The sequence below is a fragment of the Gorilla gorilla genome, chromosome 1 (genome assembly GCF_029281585.2).
Source record: "Gorilla gorilla gorilla isolate KB3781 chromosome 1, NHGRI_mGorGor1-v2.1_pri, whole genome shotgun sequence".
NCBI lineage: Eukaryota > Metazoa > Chordata > Mammalia > Primates > Hominidae > Gorilla > Gorilla gorilla.
The window spans coordinates 77,410,644-77,431,075 of record NC_073224.2 but is presented as its reverse complement, the minus strand read 5'-3'; the positions used below and the strand labels follow the sequence as shown (position 1 = coordinate 77,431,075).

The following is a 20,432-nucleotide window of genomic DNA, read 5'->3' as shown; positions in this document are numbered from 1 at the left end:
CCATTGTGGAAGACAGTGTGGTGATTCCTCAAGGATCTAGAACTAGAAATACCACTTGACCCAGCAATCCTATTACTGGGTATATACCCAAAGGATTATAAATCATGCTGCTATAAAGACACATGCACACATATGTTTATTGCGGCACTATTCACAATAGCAAAGACTTGGAACCAACCCAAATGTCCATCAGTGATAGACTGGATTAAGAAAATGTGGCACATATAAACCATGGAATACTTTGTAGCCATAAAAAAGGATGAGTTCATGTCCTTTGTAGGGACATGGATGAAGCTGGAAACCATCATTCTGAGCAAACTGTCACAAGGACAGAAAACCAAATACTGCATGTTCTCACTCATAGGTGGGAATTGAACAATGAGAACACCTGGACACAGGGTGGGGAACATCACACACCGGGGCCTGTCGTGGGATGGGGGGAGGGGGGAGGGACAACATTAGGAGGAATACCTAATGTAAATGATGAGTTAATGGGGGGTGCAGCACACCAACATGGCACATGTATACATATGTAACAAACCTGCACATTGTGCACATGTACCCTAGAACTTAAAGTATAATTTAGAAAATAAATAAATAAAATAAATTATTTAAAAAAATAAAAAAATACAAAAGGCTCCTAAAGTAGCTTCTTGAGAAAATTTGAGTGATGATTACTAAATCAAAATATTCTTTATTAATTAAAAAAAAAATTTTTTTGAGATGGAATCTTGCTCTGTCATCCAGGCTGGAGTGTAGTGGTGTGATCTCAGCTCACTGCAACCTCTGCCTCCCAAGTTCAAGCGATTCTCCTGCCTCAGCCTCCCGAGTAGCTGGGATGACAGGTGCCTGCCACCACACCTGGCTAGTTTTTTAACTTTATTTTTAATAGCGATGGTGTTTCACTATATTGGCCAGGCTGGTTTTGAACACTTGACCTCAGGTGATCCGCCCATCTTCACCCCCTAAAATACTAGGATTATAGGCGCGAGCCACCGTGCCCGGCCCCAGCATATTCTTTAATTATATGTTTGTGTATATGTGCATAAAATATTGTGTGTATAATATATGTATAATTATATAAAATATATATAATGTATAACATATAATGTATAATGTATACATATGCATTATATATGTATATATAGGTACATACTGTACACATATATGTACATTCATATATGTACATATATGTATATAATATACATACGCACATATGTGTGTATCTACACACTCATATATGTACATGAAGCATTCATCATTTTTAGCTAACAAAACAATTGTAATGGCCAACTTCTCCAGCATTTATTGGTGTGATAAGAACTGCTGTTCCATCATCCTGAGAGCAGCTCATTCAGATCTTTGTGACTATGTAAAACCTCTAAGAGGGTGGAACAGAGAAAGAATCCGGAGGATTGGGAAATACAGCTCTAACATTTTTCTCCTATACATATCCAAGAGAACCAGAATATCACAGTGCAGGACATCAATAGCTTGATGTCTTTTACTACCAATATATACGTTTAAAAATAGTTATGGTCCATGTTGTATATTTCAGGATCTTCCTGGGACACTAGAACTGGCCTGTTTCCACCAACCTCACATGCCACATCAGCTGCCAAATGGCATTGCCCTCAAAGCACACCCTCTCCCACCATTTCACAATATTGCAACCGTTATAGTCATTCTAAAATAATTTAAAATTTCATTTCATCCATAAAACCTTTCTAGCTTCTCTTAGACTAAAGCCCAACATGTTAAGCATGATTTGCAAGGCTTTCTGTGTTGAGTTCTCTAATTTCAATAATTTTATTCTTCATACTTCAACTGTATATTCAGTCATCCCTCATACTGAGGGATATGTGGGGGATTGGTTCCCAGACACCTGCAGATACCAGAATCTGTGTCCACTCAATTTCTGCAGTCAGCCGTACGTGAGTCAGAAACTCATGTATATATATGGAGAGTTGGCCCTCTGTATATGAGGGTTTCATATCCAGTGAATACTGTATTTTCAGTCAGTGTTTGGTTGAAAAAATTCATGTATAAGCAGACCCATGCAGTTCAAGGCTGTGTTGTTCAAGGGTCAACTATACTACATTTTCAGTTCGCCGAAGTCACCATGTGCTGTTGTGTCTCAGGAGCTATGCATATGCTGTTCTCTACACTTTTTGGTTGCTTACCTAAATCCAAATCAGTTTTTTGTTCTCACTAATTGTTACTGCCTCCCGAGGTTTTCCCTGACTTGGTCTAAACTGTATTTGGGTGTTGTTGTTATTAGTTGTTCCAGTAACATTCTATTCTGTGTTACAATGTCTTTATATTATACTTTTCTTTGGTTTGCGAATCTTCCCCTCTATATTGAAGGCTCCCCAATGGTAGGGACTGTGTCTATTTTAAGAAATAGTTCTATATTCCTTTCATCTAGCATATTTTCTGTCACTTATAATATGGTTAATAAATATTTGCTGAGCAAATTAATGAATTTTGGGCATGTTAATGTACAATCCTAGAACCCAGGGCACCCAAATTTAATAATGTAGTTTTTTCTTTTTTTTTTGAGATGGAGTCTCACTCTGTCACCCAGGCTGGAGTGCAGTGGCACGATCTCAGCTCACTGCAACCTTTGCTTCCCAGGTTCAAGTGATTCTCCTGCCTCAGCCTCCCAAGCAGCTGGGACTATAGGCACACACCACCACGCCCGGCTAATTTTTGTATTTCTAGTAGAGATGGGGTTTCGCCATATTGGTCGGGTTGGTCACAAACTCCTGACCTCAAGTGATCTGCCCGCCTCAGCCTCCCAAAGTGCTGGTATTACAGGCATGAGCCACTGCAACCGGCCTTGAAATTGTAATATTTCTGTATTGTCATTCTTCACCACTAGAATCAGTTCCATGAGGGTAGGAACTTTTTATTTGCTTTTTTTCACTATTAGTGTTCTTAGCTCGCAGTGCCAAGTATGCAGTAGATGCTGAATTAGTCTTTACTATGTAAACCAGTAAATACATTTGGAGTTTATAGAAGGATGTAATGGACAGTCATTTCAGGGTACCATTGTAGTGATGAGTTAATGCCTATTGTTTTCTGTCATGGAAATCTTAAAAGAGTCAATGACTCAAGATTCCGTCTCCTGGGAAAGTATATTTGGCCTAGCTTAGACCACTTGCTCACATCTTGGTTATCAGAGGATTTTTTTCTCCACTTTTGTTTATTTTGTTTTATTAAACTTCTTATTTTGAAATAATTTAAAGACTCACAGAAAAGTTGCAAATGTGATCAACCCTGGAAAACATTCCAGGGAAGCGTGGTAGAAGATAACTGCTAAGAGATTGTTTAACTTGGCAGTGGTAATCATCATCAGCTTTCTAGAAAATAGTTTCAGAAGAGAGGTATGGGTGGAAATCAAATTGCAGGACAATTTCAGGAAGTTTGATATTTAACACAAGTGATCGATGATAGATCAATCGATTGATCCATTGATAGATCATAATAACATGACAGCAGCCGGGCATGGTGGCTCATGCCTGTAATCCCAGCACTTTGGAAGGCTGAGGCAGGTCACCTGAGGCCAGGAGTTTGAGACCAGCGTGGCCAACATGGCAAAACCCCATCTCTACTAAAAATACAAAAAATTAGCCAGGCATGATGGCACGTGCTTGTAATCCCAGCTACTTGGGAGGCTGAGGCAGGAGAACTGCTTGAATCCGGGAGGTGGAGGTTGTAGTGAGCTGAGATTTTGCGCCATTGCACTCCAGCCTGGGCGACAGAGTGAGACTCTGTGTCAAGATAATAATAATGATAATAACAATCACAACATGACAGCAATGCATGTTCAAGGAAAGATTTTTAGAAGGGGAAAAAGTTTATTATAGGTCAAAGGGGATGTAGAGTTGGAGATACACAGAAGTTAGGACTGATGGAATGAGACTCCTGAGGATATGGGCAAAGATGGAATCAAGCACGTTAAGTGGAGGGAATGGCCATAGGAAAGAGAATATATTTTAACCTGATACTGAAGGAAAGGAAAGAGTTTGTGATATGAATGAGAAATTTCAGGTGGAGAAGAGAAAGAATGTGGGGGAACTCATGTTTAATGCCTCAGTCTTAGTAAAGTGTTACGTAAGGAGATCAGTTTTGCTGACACAGAGGACCATCTTACCCATTAGAAGGATATGTGTGGATCTCACCTGCTGTTATGTGGTATCCAGATAGAAAATTTGTTTTGTAAATATATTTTTCTTACTTTTTAGGGATATTTCTTTTCTGTATGATGTTACATATGCCAAAGGACAGACTAGGGAGAAGGCAGTTTGTCCCCCACATTTGGTCCGTTCATTACAGTCACATGATGGTGTCATTGTGCCCCATAAGGTAAATAAAGTATTTGACAAATAATCTTCTCTCCCTCTGTCTACTTTTAAAAATCATTTTAAAATGATTTTTAATATAAATATAAAATATAAAACAATGTCATACTATAACAACCTGCATTGCTCACCAATCTTCATAGCATTTTCAAATTACTTCTTAAAATGGGAAAAGGGTATTTGGCAGGAAAAGATCAAAATGTCTTATTTTAAGCCATTTTGCAAACCACAGTTAATCTGTTTTAATCTAAAAAACACAGCGTGGGAGATTATATTGTTTTTCCCTTAGAAATCCACATATAAAGTTGTAGGAGTCTTACCTTTGGTATCTTGCTAAGTTGAATTTTAAATTCCCTGCTGAATTTAAAGGAATCAATAAACTTCTGAATATATGGGATACATGTAACTAATACTAGCACCAAGGTTATTCTTTAATTTATGGTTATTTTAGAGATGTGTGCTCTGGTTAGTTTTTGTCATTTGCTATGACCCACATTGCTAATATTGTTATTTCTCCAATCAAAATTTTTCAACTTAAAAAATAGTATCTCTTTAGGTTAGGAATTAGGATTTGTGCAAGTGAATTTTTTCTCTATTAATATATTCATTCTTTTATTTTGCTTTTCTTTTCTTTTAAGCCAAAGACACTAACAGATACTTTGATTCCTGAAGAATTTCGTATTGTGTCAAGTATAGGAGTTTCAGGTTTGGAGTGTTATGATGAGTGAGTACTATGATATGTAAAAAATACCTGCCCCAGCTCGGTGGCCCATGCCTGTAATCCCATCACTTTGTGAGGCCAAGGCGGGTGGATCATCTGAGGTCAGGAGTTCAAGACCAGCCTGGTCAACATGGTGAAACCCCGTCTCTACAGAAAATACAAAAATATTATCTGGGTGTGGTGGCGGGTGCCTGTAATCCCAGCTACTGGGGAGGCTGAGGCAGGAGAATCACTTGAACCTGGGAGGCAGAGGTTGCAGTGAGCCAAGATTGCACCATTACACTCCAGCCTGGGCAACAAGAGTGAAATTCCATCTCAAAAAAAACAAAAAAAAAAAGAAAGAATACCTGACAAGTTGAACTGTTTCCTCCTTCCCATACGTAGAAGAACCTGAGAATAGTACACTCATATTCCTGAGCAATATATAAACTGAAATGAGGAAACATTTGAGCCAGCCATCCTAATACAATTAAGAAAGATACAAATTGGCAGAGCGCGGTGGCTCACGCCTGTAATCCCAGCACTTTGGGAGGCCGAGGCGAGCAGATCACGAGATCGGGAGATCAAGACCATCCTAGCTAACATGGTGAAACTCCGTCTCTACTAAAAATACAAAAAAATAGCCGGGTGTGGTGGCGGGTGCCTGTAGTCCCAGCTGCTTGGGAGGCTGAGGCAGGAGAATGGCATGAACCCAGGAGGCAGAGCTTGCAGTGAGCCGAGATCGCGCCACTGCACTCCAGCCTGGGCGACAGAGTGAGACTCCGTCTCAAAAAAAAAAATACATAAATGAAAGAAAAAGATACAAATTAAAAAAAATAAAAACTAAAAGTACTTAAAAGAGTTTGGGATGTTAGTGATTAAATTATTCATATTTTTTCCTGCCATTTAATTTTGAATTTTTTAAAAAATGGAACTTTGTTTTGAATGTGTGACTATGCCCTTTAGGAATGATTTTGAGCAATGATTATGGAGACAAAGGAAAGTAGCCCTCTGAGCCAGCATCTCATAATCCATGCTCCAGGGCTTGGCTCCACATTGCAGACTCATTATCTTGTCATCTTTGATTCCTGTTTATGGGATTGAAAATAGGATCTTGCTTTTATTTTCTGAAACAACACTTGAATGTTTTATAGTTTAGAAAATGAGAACTTTGGACTAAGGTTTTATAATAAAATATCCAGAGGCTGTCACTCTTTTGATATTGTCTTTCCAATATGTATGTTATAATATATTGCATTTCATTGTGATGGTATGTTTCAGAGCAATATTTTGCCCAAGAGAACCAAATGAAATTCATTTTTTGGGTAACCTTTTATTTTAATGTAATTTCAGACATAAAAAAGTTGCAAAAATGGGAAAAGGAATGCCTATATACCCTCTACCTTGAGTCACTGGTTGTTTACACTTTGTCTCATTTGCTCTTAAACATACACAAGCGTGCATACACATGCACATATTTTCAAACTATTTAAGAGTAAGTAATCAAATACTTCTACCACCAAATACTTTAGTGTGTATTTCCTAACAACCCATTAGTTATAGATCTTTTGATGACTTTTTTTTTTTTTTTTTTGAGACGGAATTTTGCTCTTATTGCCCAAGCTGGAGTGCAATGGCATGATCTCAGCTCACTGCAACCTCCACCTCCCAGGTTCAAGCGATTCTCCTGCCTCAGCCTCCTGAGTAGCTGGGATTACAGGCAGGCACCACCGCGCCTGGCTAATTTTTTGTATTTTTGGTAGAAACAGGGTTTCACCATGTTAGCCAAGCTGGTCTCGAACTCCTGACCTCAGGTGATCTGCCCACTTTGGCCTCTCAAAGTGCTGGGATTACAGGCATGAGCCACAGCACATGGCTGATTTTTTTTTTTTTGAGACAAAGTCTTGCTTTGTCACCTGGGCTGGAGGGAAGTGGTGTGATCTCGGCTCACTGCAACCTCCGCCCCTTGGGTTCAAGCAATTCTCATGCCTCAGCCTCCCGAGTAGCTGTGACTACAGGTGCCTGCCACCACGCCCAGCTAATTTTTGTATTTTTAGTAGAGATGGGGTTTCGCCATGTTGGCCAGGCTGGTCTCGAACTCCGGACCTCAGGTGACCCACCCACCTCGGCCTCCCAAAGTGCTGGGATTACAGCTGTGAGCCACTGCACCTGGCCTTGATGAATTTTTAAAAATTTCATCATTTCTTCTGTATAATCATTATTTCTTCTGCCAATTTGTTATTTGGCATTTTACCATATGGAATAATGGATTTCTATTTTATTTGATGGATTTTAATTCTTTACTATCATTATTTTATTTTATTTTTTGGAGATGGAGTTTTGCTGTTGTTGTTGCCCAAGCTGGAGTGCAGTGGCGTGATCTTGGCTCACTGCAACCTCCACCTCCTGGGTTTAAGTGATTCTTCTGCCTCAGCCTCCTGAGTAGCTGGGATTACAGGCACGCGCCACCACACCTGACTAATTTTTTTTTTTTTTTTTTGTATTTTTAGTAGCGACGGGGTTTCACCATGTTGGCCAGGCTGGTCTTGAACTCCTGCCTTGGCCTCCGAAAGTGCTGGGATTATAGGCGTGAGCCACCACGCCCAGCCCTTTATTTTTATTTTTTATCTTTTTGAGACAGAGTCTCGCTCTGTCATGGGTGGAGTGCAGTGGCACGATCTCTGCTCACTGCAACCCCCGCCTCCCAGGTTCAAGCAATTCTCCTGCCTCAGCCTCCTGAGTAGCTGAGATTACAGGTGCCTGCCACCATGCCCGGCTAATTTTTTTGTATTTTTAGTAGAGACGGGGCTTCATCATGTTGGCCAGGCTGGTTTCGAACTCCTGACCTCAAGTGATCTGCCTGCCTCAGCCTCCCAAAGTGTTAGGATTACAGGTGTGAGCCACCATGCCCGGCCCATTATTTTGATGCTCAAATTTTTCCAGATTTGGCCAATGGCCAAAGGCTGCTCCTTTGAGCTTTCTCTTGTGTTCTTTGGCCATGTCCCCATGATTATTTGAACACTTATTTTCTGGCTTGATAAGACTTCCAGGTTCATCTTGTATTTTCCAACTCCAGCCCTGGAATGGGTGGTGAGTCACTTCTCCAAGCAGTACTCATTCCTTTTAGTGGAGAATGGTACTTAGAAACCAAGATTCTGGGGGTTAGTTGTGCTAATTGATAAACAGGCCAGAAAATTTTCTTAAAATAACATTTACCTATCTTATTTATTGTAGCAAATACACTACTCTCCTCACAGATAGTGAAAACAGGCTATTGCTCTTCCCATCCATGTAAGTACAGTTTATTTTCTAAAATCTTTCTCAGAAAGAATACCTATATACATACACATTTCTTGGTACTTTATTAAACAAAATTATTAAAATTATAGCAGCAACCCAAGGCAATAATTGCCTACAAGTTCATCATCTAATCAGTGTTTTCATTTTTACAATTGTATATTCAATGTTTATATATTTCATTTGTCTAATTGCATATTAAATTTTACATATTTACATATATAGCATAATATTTAAATATGATAAAGTACTTTTATATTCTATGTTTAACCATTAGTATTTCTCCATTTTGCTATAGTCTTTTTTTTCCTTTTCTTTGTCCCTTTTCTTCTCTCACATTGTGAGGTAACCAATGTTAAAAGTTTGATGTTTATTTCCCTACATTTTTCTTTTTCTATGTTCTTACACTCCTATATGATAGGTATATAGGATTTTTTTGGGGGGAAGCATTATTTTCTTTTGTGAAAAAGAGAATCATACTATTTGCATTTTTCTTGCTTTTTTCTACTATATTATTGATCTCCCAATAGATTAATAGACACAGGTCTAATGCTTAAAATGCCATTAATATCCCAGAGAGCATATATATTCTCTTTACACATATTATATTCTTTTTGCCATTTGAGAATTCCCTGCTGCAATGTTAATTGCATAAGTCTGCCACCTTAATTTTTTAGGAAACCTAATAAAAGAGTAGAAGTGGCCCAGCTGAATGATGTGATGGATGCTATGCTAGAGAGGGCTGGTGTGGAAAATCAGGAATATACGGGACCAACTAAGGTAACTGCAAAGCCGAATGCAACCTGGTGGCTAAGAGCATGCACTCAGGAGGCAGATTGCCTAGGTTAGAATTCTGACCCTGCCATATATTTACTGATGGCCTTGGACAAGTCATTTAATGTATTTGTACCTCAGTTTCCTCATCTGAACATTGGAGATAATAATATCACCTACCTCATAGGGTTTTTGTGGAGATGAAATGACGTAATAAATGTAAAGTGCTTAGAACAGTTCTTGGCATGTGGTAGACACTGTATAATTAATTGTTAGTATTATTATTTCACCAAATATAAGGTATCATTGATTGTAAGACCCTTATTATTTTATGTAACACTAAAAAACACTGCCAGGTATATTTTTAGTAGAGATGGGGTTTCACCATGTTGGCCAGGCTGTTCTCAAACTCCTGACCTCAAGTGATCTGCCCACCTCACCCTCCCAAAGTGCTGGGATTACAGGCATGAACCACCGCACCAGGCCACCACTTGTAATTTTTATTTTCTACTTAAGAAAGAACTCTTTTAGTCTTACATAGATAGAGACCTTTTTCTTTATCAGGGCTATTTCTTTTTTGTTTTATATATTTTATTTGTTTGGAATTGGAAACTTACAGAAAAAGTTCAATACAAGACACTGCTATGTAACCTTTACCCGGATTCTCCATCTGGTTATTTACATTGTGCCCTATTTGCTTTCTCATTCTCTCTCCTTCTCTGTCTACATATGCATCACTTTGTTCTGAACCATTTAGAGTGAGTTGGAGACATCATGCCTCTTTAATACCCAGATATTCAGGATATATTTCCTACAAACAAGGACATTCTCTTATATATCCATAATATAGTTATCAGGAAATTTAATGTTGATATGATAGTATTATCTGACACAGACCACATTTAAATTTTATATTTTATCAATTGTCTCTGTAATGGCTTTTAAAAATAGCTATTTTTTCTTCCTAGTCCAGAATCTAAGATCACATAGTTCTTTTAGTTGTCATGTTTCTTTAGACAATTTTAATCTGAAACAGTTTCTCAGCCTTTCTTTGTTTTTCTTGACCTTGTTGTTTTGAAGAACACAAGCCAGTTACTCTGTAGAATGTTCTTCAGTTTTGGTTTGTCAGATGTATCGTCATGATTTTAGATTGGGGTTTTTTATTTTTGGCAGCTATAACATAGAAGTCATATTGTGACCTTTTCAGTGCATCAGATAAAGAGGCACATGATTAAACCAATTTTTTTTTTTTTTTTTTTTGAGACAAAGTCTCACTCTGTCACCCAGGCTGGAGTACACTGTGATTATGGCTCACTGCAGCTGCAACCTCCCTGGGCTCTGGGGATCCTCCCACCTCAGCCTCCCGAGTAGCTGGGACTACAGGCGTATGCCACCATGGCTGGCTAATTTTTATATTTTTTGTACAGACAGGGTCTCACCATATTGCCCAGGCTGGTCTCAAGCTCCTTGCCTCAAGCAATCTGCCCACCTCGGCCTCCCAAAGTGTCGGGATTACAGGTGTGAGCCACTGCACCTGGGCAGACCAACATTTAAAAATCAAATATCACTTTTGTATATATATAAATGAAAATGTAAGTGAAATAAATTAATCAACATGTTTCTAAAACTTATTTACATTCAAGGTGTTAACCTCCTAAAATGTTTTTTACTAAGACTGTAATAAGTACTGATTATGTTACTTACCTTCTGACAGATGCACAAACTGCTACATATATTGAAGAAGGAACAGACCATTTACAACGTGATATTTCATGAACTTATTCGACAAGTCAGTGTGGACTGTGCAGACAGAGGGGAACTTCTGTCTAAAGTCAGGTTAGTGCTGTTATTGGAATGGTCCAGTTTCCTTTTGATTTTTATATTAGATTTGTCTTTATATCTACTTTTGAGAATGCCACAAAAGTGCACTTCTCTATTCTACTGATCGTAAGTAATCTAACTGCATTTTTTTTTCTTTTTTGTTAATATATGGAAAGGGTCTATAGCTTTCATTTTATTTTAGCCATATTATCTTGGGTGAGATACAGTGAGACCTGATGCAGATCAAGAGAAAGAACCCAGAAAGAGTTTTATAGTTTTGTTATACTCACAGCTCCCTGGGGAGAAGCAGCATGCCATACAGGGCCATTGCGGGGAGACACCAAGTCAGTCATGAGGTAATGAGAGGGAGGGAACCTGTGGGGAGGCACCTCTATTGTGGTTTCCTTGGGAAGGAATAGGTGAGGCAGGTTAAGTAGGCTTAGGATTGGATTGTTTGGATAATTTCACTGGGCATTCCATAATAGGGGTTGTCCCTGGTTGTTTGGTACCTGGCCTTGGGGCAATAAGAGAATTTTTGAAAAATATTTTTGCTGGATATAGACAATTTTTAAATTTAGTACTTTAAATATGTTGTTGCCCTACTCTCATTTGCATTGTTTCCAATGAGAAATCTGCTGCCATCCTTGTCTTTATTCCCCCAAACGTAATGTGTGTTTTTCCTGGAGCTGATTTTAGGATTTTTTCCTTTTTTTTTTTTTTTTTTTTTGAGACAGTCTCGCTCTGTCGCCCAGGCTGGAGTGCAATGGCGCGATCTCGGCTCACTGCAACCTCTGCCTCCAAGGTTCAAGCAATTCTCCTGCCTCAGCCTCCCAAGTAGCTGGGATTACAGGCACCTGCCACCACACCCGGCTAATTTTGTATTTTAGTAGAGACGGGGTTTCACCATGTTGGTCAGGCTGGTCTCGAACTCCTGACCTTGTGATCTGCCCGCCTTGGCCTTCCAAAGTGCTGGGATTACAGGCGTGAGCCACCGAGCCCAGCCTTAAGATTTTTTCTTTACCATTGCTTTTGAGCAGTTTCACTATGCTATGACTTGGTGTAGTTTTTTTCACGTTTCTTGTGCTTGGTGCTTATTAAGCATTTTGGTCTGTGGCTTTATAGTTTTCATCAAATATGGAACATTTTTGGCTATTTCTTTAAGTGTTTTTCTGTCCCTCCACCTCTTTTGAGGGAATTTGTTTACACATGTATTAGGCCACTAGTACTGAAGTTGTCCCACAGATCACTAATGTTATACACGTTTTTGTTCTTTTCCATTTGTCTTCATTTTGGATAGTTTCTATTGCTATACCTTCAAGTTCATTAATCTTTTTTCCCATAATATCTAAGCTGCTTTTAATCCTATCTAATTATTATTACTATTATTATTGTTTTTGACATAGAGTCTTGCTCTGTTACCCAGGCTGGAGTGCAGTGGCATGATCTTGGCTCATTGCAGCCTTGAACTCCTGAGCTCAAGTGATCCGCCTACCTCAGCCTCCTAAGTAGCTGGGGCTACAAGTGTGTGCCACCACACCCAGCTAATTTTTTTGTATTTTTTTTTAATGATTTTTTTATTGATGTTGTCTCTTATTTTTTATTTTTATTTATTTATTTATTTATTTATTTATTTATTTATTAATTATTGATCATTCTTGGGTGTTTCTCGCAGAGGGGGATTTGGCAGGGTCATAGGACAATAGTGGAGGGAAGGTCAGCAGATAAACAAGTGAACAAAGGTCTCTGGTTTTCCTAGGCAGAGGACCCTGTGGCCTTCCGCAGTGTTTGTGTCCCTGGGTACTTGAGATTAGGGAGTGGTGATGATTCTTGAAGGCATGCCGCCTTCAAGCATCTGTTTAACAAAGCACATCTTGCACCGCCCTTAATCCATTTAACCCTGAGTGGACACAGCACATGTTTCAGAGAGCACAGGGTTGGGGGTAAAAGGTCACTGATCAACAGGATCCCAAGGCAGAAGAATTTTTCTTAGTACAGAACAAAATGAAAAGTCTCCCATGTCTACTTCTTTCTACACAGACACGGCAACCATCCGATTTCTCAATCTTTTCCCCACCTTTCCCCCATTTTCTATTCCACAAAACCGCCATTGTCATCCTGGCCCGTTCTCAATGAGCTGTTGGGTACACCTCCCAGACGGGGTGGTGGCCGGGCAGAGGGGCTCCTCACATCCCAGTAGGGGCAGCCAGGCAGAGGCGCCCCTCACCTCCCGGACGGGGCGGCTGGCCAGGCGGGGGGCTAACCCCCCACCTCCCTCCCGGATGGGGCGGCTGGCCGGGCGGGGGGCTGACCCCCCCACCTCCCTCCCGGACGGGGCGGCTGGCCGGGTGGGGGGGCTCCTCACTTCCCAGTAGGGGCGGCCGGGCAGAGGCGCCCCTCACCTCCCGGACAGGGCGGCTGGCTGGGCGGGGGGCTGACCCCCCCACCTCCCTCCCGGACGGGGCGGCTGGCCGGGCGCGGGGGCTCCTCACTTCCCAGTAGGGGCGGCTGGGCAGAGGTGCCCCTCACCTCCCGGACGGGGCGGCTGGCCAGGCGGGGGGCTAACCCCCCCACCTCCCTCCCGGACGGGGCGGCTGGCCGGGCGGGGGGCTGACCCCCCCACCTCCCTCCCGGACGGAGTGGCTGGCCGGGCAGAGGGGCTCCTCACTTCCCAGACGAGGTGGCTGCTGGGCGGAGGGGCTCCTCACTTCTCAGATGGGGCGGTTGCCAGGCAGAGGGTCTCCTCACTTCTCAGACGGGGCGGCCGGGCAGAGACGCTCCTCACATCCCGGACGGGGCGGCAGGGCAGAGGTGCTCCCCACATCTCAGACGATGGGCGGCCGGGCAGAGACGCTCCTCACTTCCCAGATGTGATGGCGGCCGGGAAGAGGCGCTCCTCGTTTCCTAGATGGGATAGCGGCCGGGCAGAGACGCTCCTCACTTTCCAGACTGGGCAGCCAGGCAGAGGGGCTCCTCACATCCCGGACGATGGGCGGCCAGGCGGAGACGCTCCTCACTTCCCAGACGGGGCGGCAGCCGGGCAGAGGCTGCAATCTCGGCACTTTGGGAGGCCAAGGCAGGCGGCTGGGAGGTGGTTGTAGCGGGCCGAGATCACGCCACTGCACTCCAGCCTGGGCACCATTGAGCACCGAGTGAACGAGACTCCGTCTGCAATCCCGGCACCTCGGGCGGCCGAGGCTGGCCGATCACTCGCGGTTAGGAGCTGGAGACCAGCCCGGCCAACACAGCGAAACCCCGTCTCCACCAAAAAACTACGAAAACCAGTCAGGCGTGGCGGCGCGCGCCTGCAATCGCAGGCACTCGGCAGGCTGAAGCAGGAGAATCAGGCAGGGAGGTTGTAGTGAGCTGAGATGGCAGCAGTACCGTCCAGCTTCGGTTCGGCATCAGAGGGAGACCGTGGAAAGAGCGGGAGAGGGAGACCGTGGGGAGAGGGAGAGGGAGCAATACTGTTATAATAACAATTAAATTTCAACACTAGTTATGAGGGGAGAAACATTTAAACCTAGTAGTAATTTTGATTGGATGGCAGACATGAATTATGCCTTATTTGGATGCTGTATATTTTTGTTTTCATACAAATATTTGTTAGCTTTGTTTTGGGACACAATTAAGTTATTTAAAAAAAATTTGATCCTGTTAGGTCTTTAGGTGGGACAAGAGCAGTGCCCAATTTAGGGCTAATTATTTCTGAATACCAAGACAAAACATTTCTGTGTACCATATCCAATGTCCCATGAATCATGAGTTTTTACAGTTTGGTTGGTTGGTACTGGTACTACTTCTGTGTGAGTTCTGGCATTCTTACCTCTGATCCTTTTGGGTAGTTCTTTCCTTGGTCTTGGGTAGTTTTCTCACATTTATGCCCTGATCAATACTTAGCTGAACACTTGAGGGAGATCTTCTGCATATCTTGTATAACTCTTTTCTCTCTGCTACTCTGTCCTCTGAACTCTAGCTGCTTTCATCTCTCTAGACTGTTAACTCTGTCTCCTTAACTCAGAGAGTCAACTGGGGTCTTCCTGGATTCCCTCTCAGTGTGCTATGGCCTGGAAAACTCTCCCAAGGCATTAGGCTGGCACAATTGTAGGGTTTGCTTTATTTATTTCTGGTCTCTCAGGGATCACTTTCTTTCATTGCCTGATATCCAGTGTCTTAAAAATGGTTTCATATTCATTGTCCTTGTTTTGTTGTTGTCACTTCAGGTAGGAAAGTAAATTTAGTTCCTCTGGATTTCTTTTTATATTTCCTGTACCTATATCTATACCATAATTCTCTATATAGATTAATGTCTTTCAGAAGTTTTGGGAAATTATCAGTGATGATCTTTGACTCATGTCTGTACTGCATTCTGTCTTCTGTTTCTGGAGCTTTGATTAGATATATGTTAGATATTCTCATTCTGTCTTCTTTGTCTCTTAATCTCTTTTCATAGTTTCCCTCTCGTCTCTGTCCTACATTTTGGGTAATTTGTTCTAGGACATTACTGTCTTCTCTAGGTGTGTCTATTATGCTATAACCCATCTATTATTAACTCAACAATTATATTTTTCCCCTAAGAGATTTTTTTTTTGAGACAGGATCTCGCAGTGGCCCAGGCTGCAGTGCAGTGGCACGATCTTGGCTTACTGCAACCTCTGACTCTCGGGTTCAAGTGATTCTTGTGCCTTAGCCTCCCAAGTAGCTAGGACTGCAGGCACACACCACCATGCCTGGCTATTTTTTTTTTTTTTTTTTTTTGTATTTTTAGTAGAGACAGGGTTCGCCATATTGGCCAGGCTAGTCTTGAACTCCTGGCCTCAAGCGATCCGCCCACCTCAGCCTCCCAGAGTGCTGGGATTACAGGTGTGAGCCACTGTGCCTGGCCTCCCTTAAGAGTTCTGTTGGTTTGTTTCCACGTTTGTCTCATCAAATATAATACTTTTATTGCTTATTCATTTTTAGATTCTTTTTTTTTTTTTTTTGAGATGGAGTTTCACTCTTGTCACCCAGGCTAGAGTGCAATGGCACGATCTCAGCTCACTGCAACCTCCACCTCCGCATTCAAGTGATTCTCCCGCCTCAGCCTCCTGAGTAGCTGGGATTACAGGCATGCGCCACCATGCCTGGCTAATTTTGCATTTTTAGTAGAGACGGGGTTTCACCATGTTGGCCAGGCTGGTCTCGAACTCCTAATTTCAGGTGGTCTGCCCACTTCAGCCCCGCAAAGTGCTGGGACTACAGGTGTGAGCCACCATGCCCAGCCCATTTTTAGATTCTATCTTTTATTTCTCAAACATTTCATGCATAGTCTTATAAAATCTGCTATTGGTTATTTCTTCTGAGTCTCATTCATGGTGATTTATTTACATTAGTATTTTGCAGCCTTTGCTTGTGGAGCTAATATTTCACTGACCTTGGCCATGGGATCCTCAGGGCATGAATCCAGGATGCTTTCTGGAAAAAGAAGATTTGCATGTGCTCCCTTCTGGAATCTGGGATTCATGCAGTAGTCCTACACTTGCCCATGTCTCCCACTTTGAAGTCAGCTCAAGGCTTAGTCTCTGGTTCTCAGTGTTGGTATTTTCCTGGGGACCATCCTGACCTTGGGTTTGCTTACTGCTTACAACTCCCACTCCATTTCTAACTTACTATTTTTTGTTTGTTCTTATTGTTTTTCATCCCTAGAGTCTTCTGTTTCTTCCTGCAAACTCAGTAATGCTTTGAAAAGTGTGTTCTCTTATGGATCTAGTTGGATTGTAATGGGAAGGTCCTTCAGAGTATTTAGTTCCTATATTGTCAGGAGGGGGAAATCCTAAAGACGATGTTTTTTAAATTGATATTTCCAATATATGAGCTGCATCTTGAGGTGATAAACTCCCTGCCACTTTCAGCCTTAAAGCAAGGGCTGGATAATTCTTTCTGTCAATGGATGAAAGATTAAACGACCAGTCAACTCAGACATATTACAAATCTAGGACCTCAGGCTTAGGGTGTAACACCTAGATCAGTTTTTTTTTTTTTTTAAGACAGTCTTGCTCTGTCACCCAGGCTGGAGTGCAGTGGTGAGATCTCTGCTCACTGCAACCTCTGCCTCCCAGGCTCAAGTGATTCTTGTGTCTCAGCCACCCAAGTAGCTGGGATTCTAGGCATGTGCCACCATGCCACACTAATTTTTGTATTTTTAGTAGATACAAGGTTTTGCCATGTTGGCTAGGCTGGTCTTGAACTCCTGGCCTCAAGTGATCTACCTGCCTCGGTCTCCCAGAGTGCTGAGGTTACAGGTGTGAGCCATCACGCCTGGCCTAGATCACTGTTAATATAAATGAATACTATTCAGTTATGGTATTTATAATTTATCATCTGTGATCACTTCCAAATATTTTGTTTGGTTTTATTCAGAAGCAAAAGAAATGACTTCTTTGTATTAAAGATTTTTGTTTGTGTTTAAATAGTTGTCATTTTACATGTTGTCAATTTGAAAAAATGGCTTTATTCATGAATTTAACTATTTATAAGAATCTCACTATACGTTAAGTCATGCTGTTAGATGTTGTAAAAATACAAATATGTAACACATCGTTTCTAGTCTCAAAGAATTTATATCTAGAAGAAGGAATAAAACAAGTTTTTATTTTTGTTTTACATCTAACATATGATATTCCAAATAATTAGGGCTCTGGTTACAATTCTCTACAATTGTTCACTCACTTGTATGGCATGGCAGGAAAACATAGCCTAGATTCCTTTTTTTTTCCTTTTTTAATGAAGCCACAGCATTCTGCTTCTGTGCTTTTTATTTTTTATTTATTTATTTTTTTGAGATGGAGTTTTGATCTTGTTGCCCAGGCTGGAGCGCAATGGCGCAATCTTGGCTCACTGCAAACTCTGCCTCCCAGGTTCAAGTGATTCTCCTGTCTCAGCCTACTGAGTAGCTGGGATTATAGGCATGCACCATGATACCTGGCTAATTTTGTATTTTTAGTAGAGATAGGGTTTATCAATGTTGGTCAGGCTGGTCTCAAACTCCCGACATCAGGTGATCCACCCACCTCGGGCCCCCAAAGTGCTGGGATTACAGGCATGAGCCACTGCGGCCAGACTTCTTCTTCTTCTTTTTTTTTCTATATTGTTCATCTCACATATCTTTTGGAATGTCTGTTTACTATTTTATTGCCTAGCATTACTTTCTCTCTTGCATATTTTCTATCTTTTTTTCCTTTCCTTCTGCATGATACCTTGTTTCTCTTATTTTATTTCAATAGTTTTTGGAGAACAAGTGGTTTTTGGTTACACAGATAAGTTCTTGAGTGATGATTTCTGAGATTTTTGGTGTACTCGTGGTATGGTTTGGCTGTGTCCCCATCCAAATCTCATCTTGAATTGTTGTTGCCATAATCCCCACATGTTGTGGGAGGGACCAGGTAGAGATGGTTGAGTCATGAGGGCCGTTTCCCTCATTCTGTTCTTGTGATAGTGAATTAGTTCTCATGAGATCTGATGATTTTATTTATTTATTTATTTATTTATTTATTTATTTATTTATTTTTGAGATGGAGTCTCACTCTGTTGCCCAGGCTGGAGTGCAGTGGCGCAATCTCAGCTCACTGCCACCTCCAGCTCCTGGGTTCAGGTGATTCTCCTGCCTCAGCCTCCCAAGTAGCTGGGATTACAGGTATGCATTACCATGCCCAGCTAATTTTTTGTATTTTTAGTGGAGACAGTGTTTCACCGTGTTGGCCAGGCTAGTCTCAAGCTCCTGACCTCAGGTGATTCACCTGTCTCAGCCTGCCAAAGTGCTGGGATTACAGGCATGAGTCACTGCGCCTGGCCAGAGATCTGATAGTTTTATAAAGGGCTTCTTCCTTTTCTGGGCTTTTCTGGGCTTTCATTCTTCTCCTTCCTGCTGCCATGTGAAGAAGGACATGTTTGCTTTCCCTTCTGCCATGATTGTAAGTTTCCTGAGGCCTCCCCAGCTCTGTGGAACTGAGAGTCAATTAAATCTCTTTCCTTTATAAATTACCCTGTCTTGGGTATATCCTTATAGCAGTGTGAGAATGGACTAATATAACCCATCACCCGCTGAGCAGTGTACACTGTACCAAATATGTAGTCTTTATTCCTCACCCCCCTCCTAATCTTCCCCCTCAGACCCCAGAGTCCATTATATCATTCTTATGCCTTCACATCCTCATAGCTTAGCTCCTATTTATAAGTGAGAACATACAATATTTGGTTTTCCATTCCTGAGTTACTTCATTTAGAATAACGGTCTCCAACTCCAACCAAGTTGCTGCAAATGCCATTATTTCATTTCATCTTATAGCTAAGTAGTTTTCCATAGTGTGTATATACCACATTTTCTTTATCCACTCATTGCTTGATGGACATTTAGGTTGGTTCCATATTTTTGCAGTTGCAAATTGTGCTACTGTAAACATGCATGTGCATGTGTCTTTTTCATATAATGACTTATTTTCCTGTGGGTAGATACCCAGTAGTGGGATTGTTAGATTGAATGGTAGTTCTACTTTTAGTTCTTTGAAGAATCTCCATACTGTTTTCCATAGTGGTTGTACTAGTTTACATTCCCACCAGCAGTGTAAAAGTGTTCTCTTTTCACCACATCCAAGCTGACATTTATTTTTGATTTTTTAAATTATGGCCATTCTTGCAGTAGTAGGGTGATATTTCATTGTAGTTTTAAATTGCATTTTCCTGATAATTAGTGATGTTGAGTGTTTTTTCATGTTCGTTGGCTGTTTGTATATCTTCTTTTGAGGATTGTCTATTCATGTCCTTTGCCCACTTTTTGGTGAAATTATTTGTTTTTTTCTTGCTGATTTGTTGGAGTTCATCGTAGATTCTGGGTACTAGTCTTTGCCAGGTGCATAGTTTATGAATATTTTCTCCCTCTCTGTGGGTTGTCTGTTTAACCTGCTGGTTATTTCTTTTGTTGTGCAGAAGTTCTTTAGTTTAATTAGGTCCCATCTATTTATTTTTGTTTTTGTTGCATTTGCTTTTGGGTTCTTGGTCATGAATTCTTTGCCTAAGCCAATGTCTAGAAGAGTTTTTCTGATGTTATCTTCTAGAATTTTTATGGTTTCAGGTCTTTAAGTCTTTGATCCATCTTGAGTTGACTTTTGTATAAGGTGTGAGATGAGGATCCAGTTTCATTCTTCTACATATGGCTTGCCAATTATCCCAGCACCATTTGTTGAAAAGGGTGTCCTTTCCCCACATTATGTTTTTGTATGCTTTGTTGCAGATCAGTTGGCTGTAAGTATCTGAGTTTATTTCTGGATTCTCTAGTCTGTTCCATTGGCCTATGTGCCTATTTGTATACCCGTACCATGCTGTTTTGGTAACTATAGCCTTGTAGTATAGTTTGAAGTCAGGTAATGTGATGTTTCCAGATTTATTCTTTTTGTTTAGTATTTCTTTGGCTATGTGGGCTCTTTTTTGGTTCCATATGAATT

At 41.2% G+C, this 20,432-nt stretch overlaps 1 protein-coding gene across 15 annotated transcripts in view; it reads left to right on the top strand.

The window, feature by feature from the left end:
• AXDND1 (axonemal dynein light chain domain containing 1) overlaps positions 1 to 20,432 on the top strand; it is a 185,583-nt gene that overhangs the window by 8,819 nt on the left and 156,332 nt on the right. For 13 of the 15 annotated variants that reach the window (XM_063710556.1, XM_063710543.1, XM_063710558.1 and 10 more), the window contains 5 exons: positions 4,251 to 4,371; positions 5,006 to 5,091; positions 8,302 to 8,358; positions 9,042 to 9,144; positions 10,853 to 10,974. In XM_063710556.1, the coding sequence (XP_063566626.1) occupies positions 4,251 to 4,371; positions 5,006 to 5,091; positions 8,302 to 8,358; positions 9,042 to 9,144; positions 10,853 to 10,974 (489 nt within the window). The remainder of the gene's footprint in view (positions 1 to 4,250; positions 4,372 to 5,005; positions 5,092 to 8,301; positions 8,359 to 9,041; positions 9,145 to 10,852; positions 10,975 to 20,432) is intronic. The other 2 variants (XM_055366821.2, XM_055366824.2) reach the window with 1 other exon arrangement.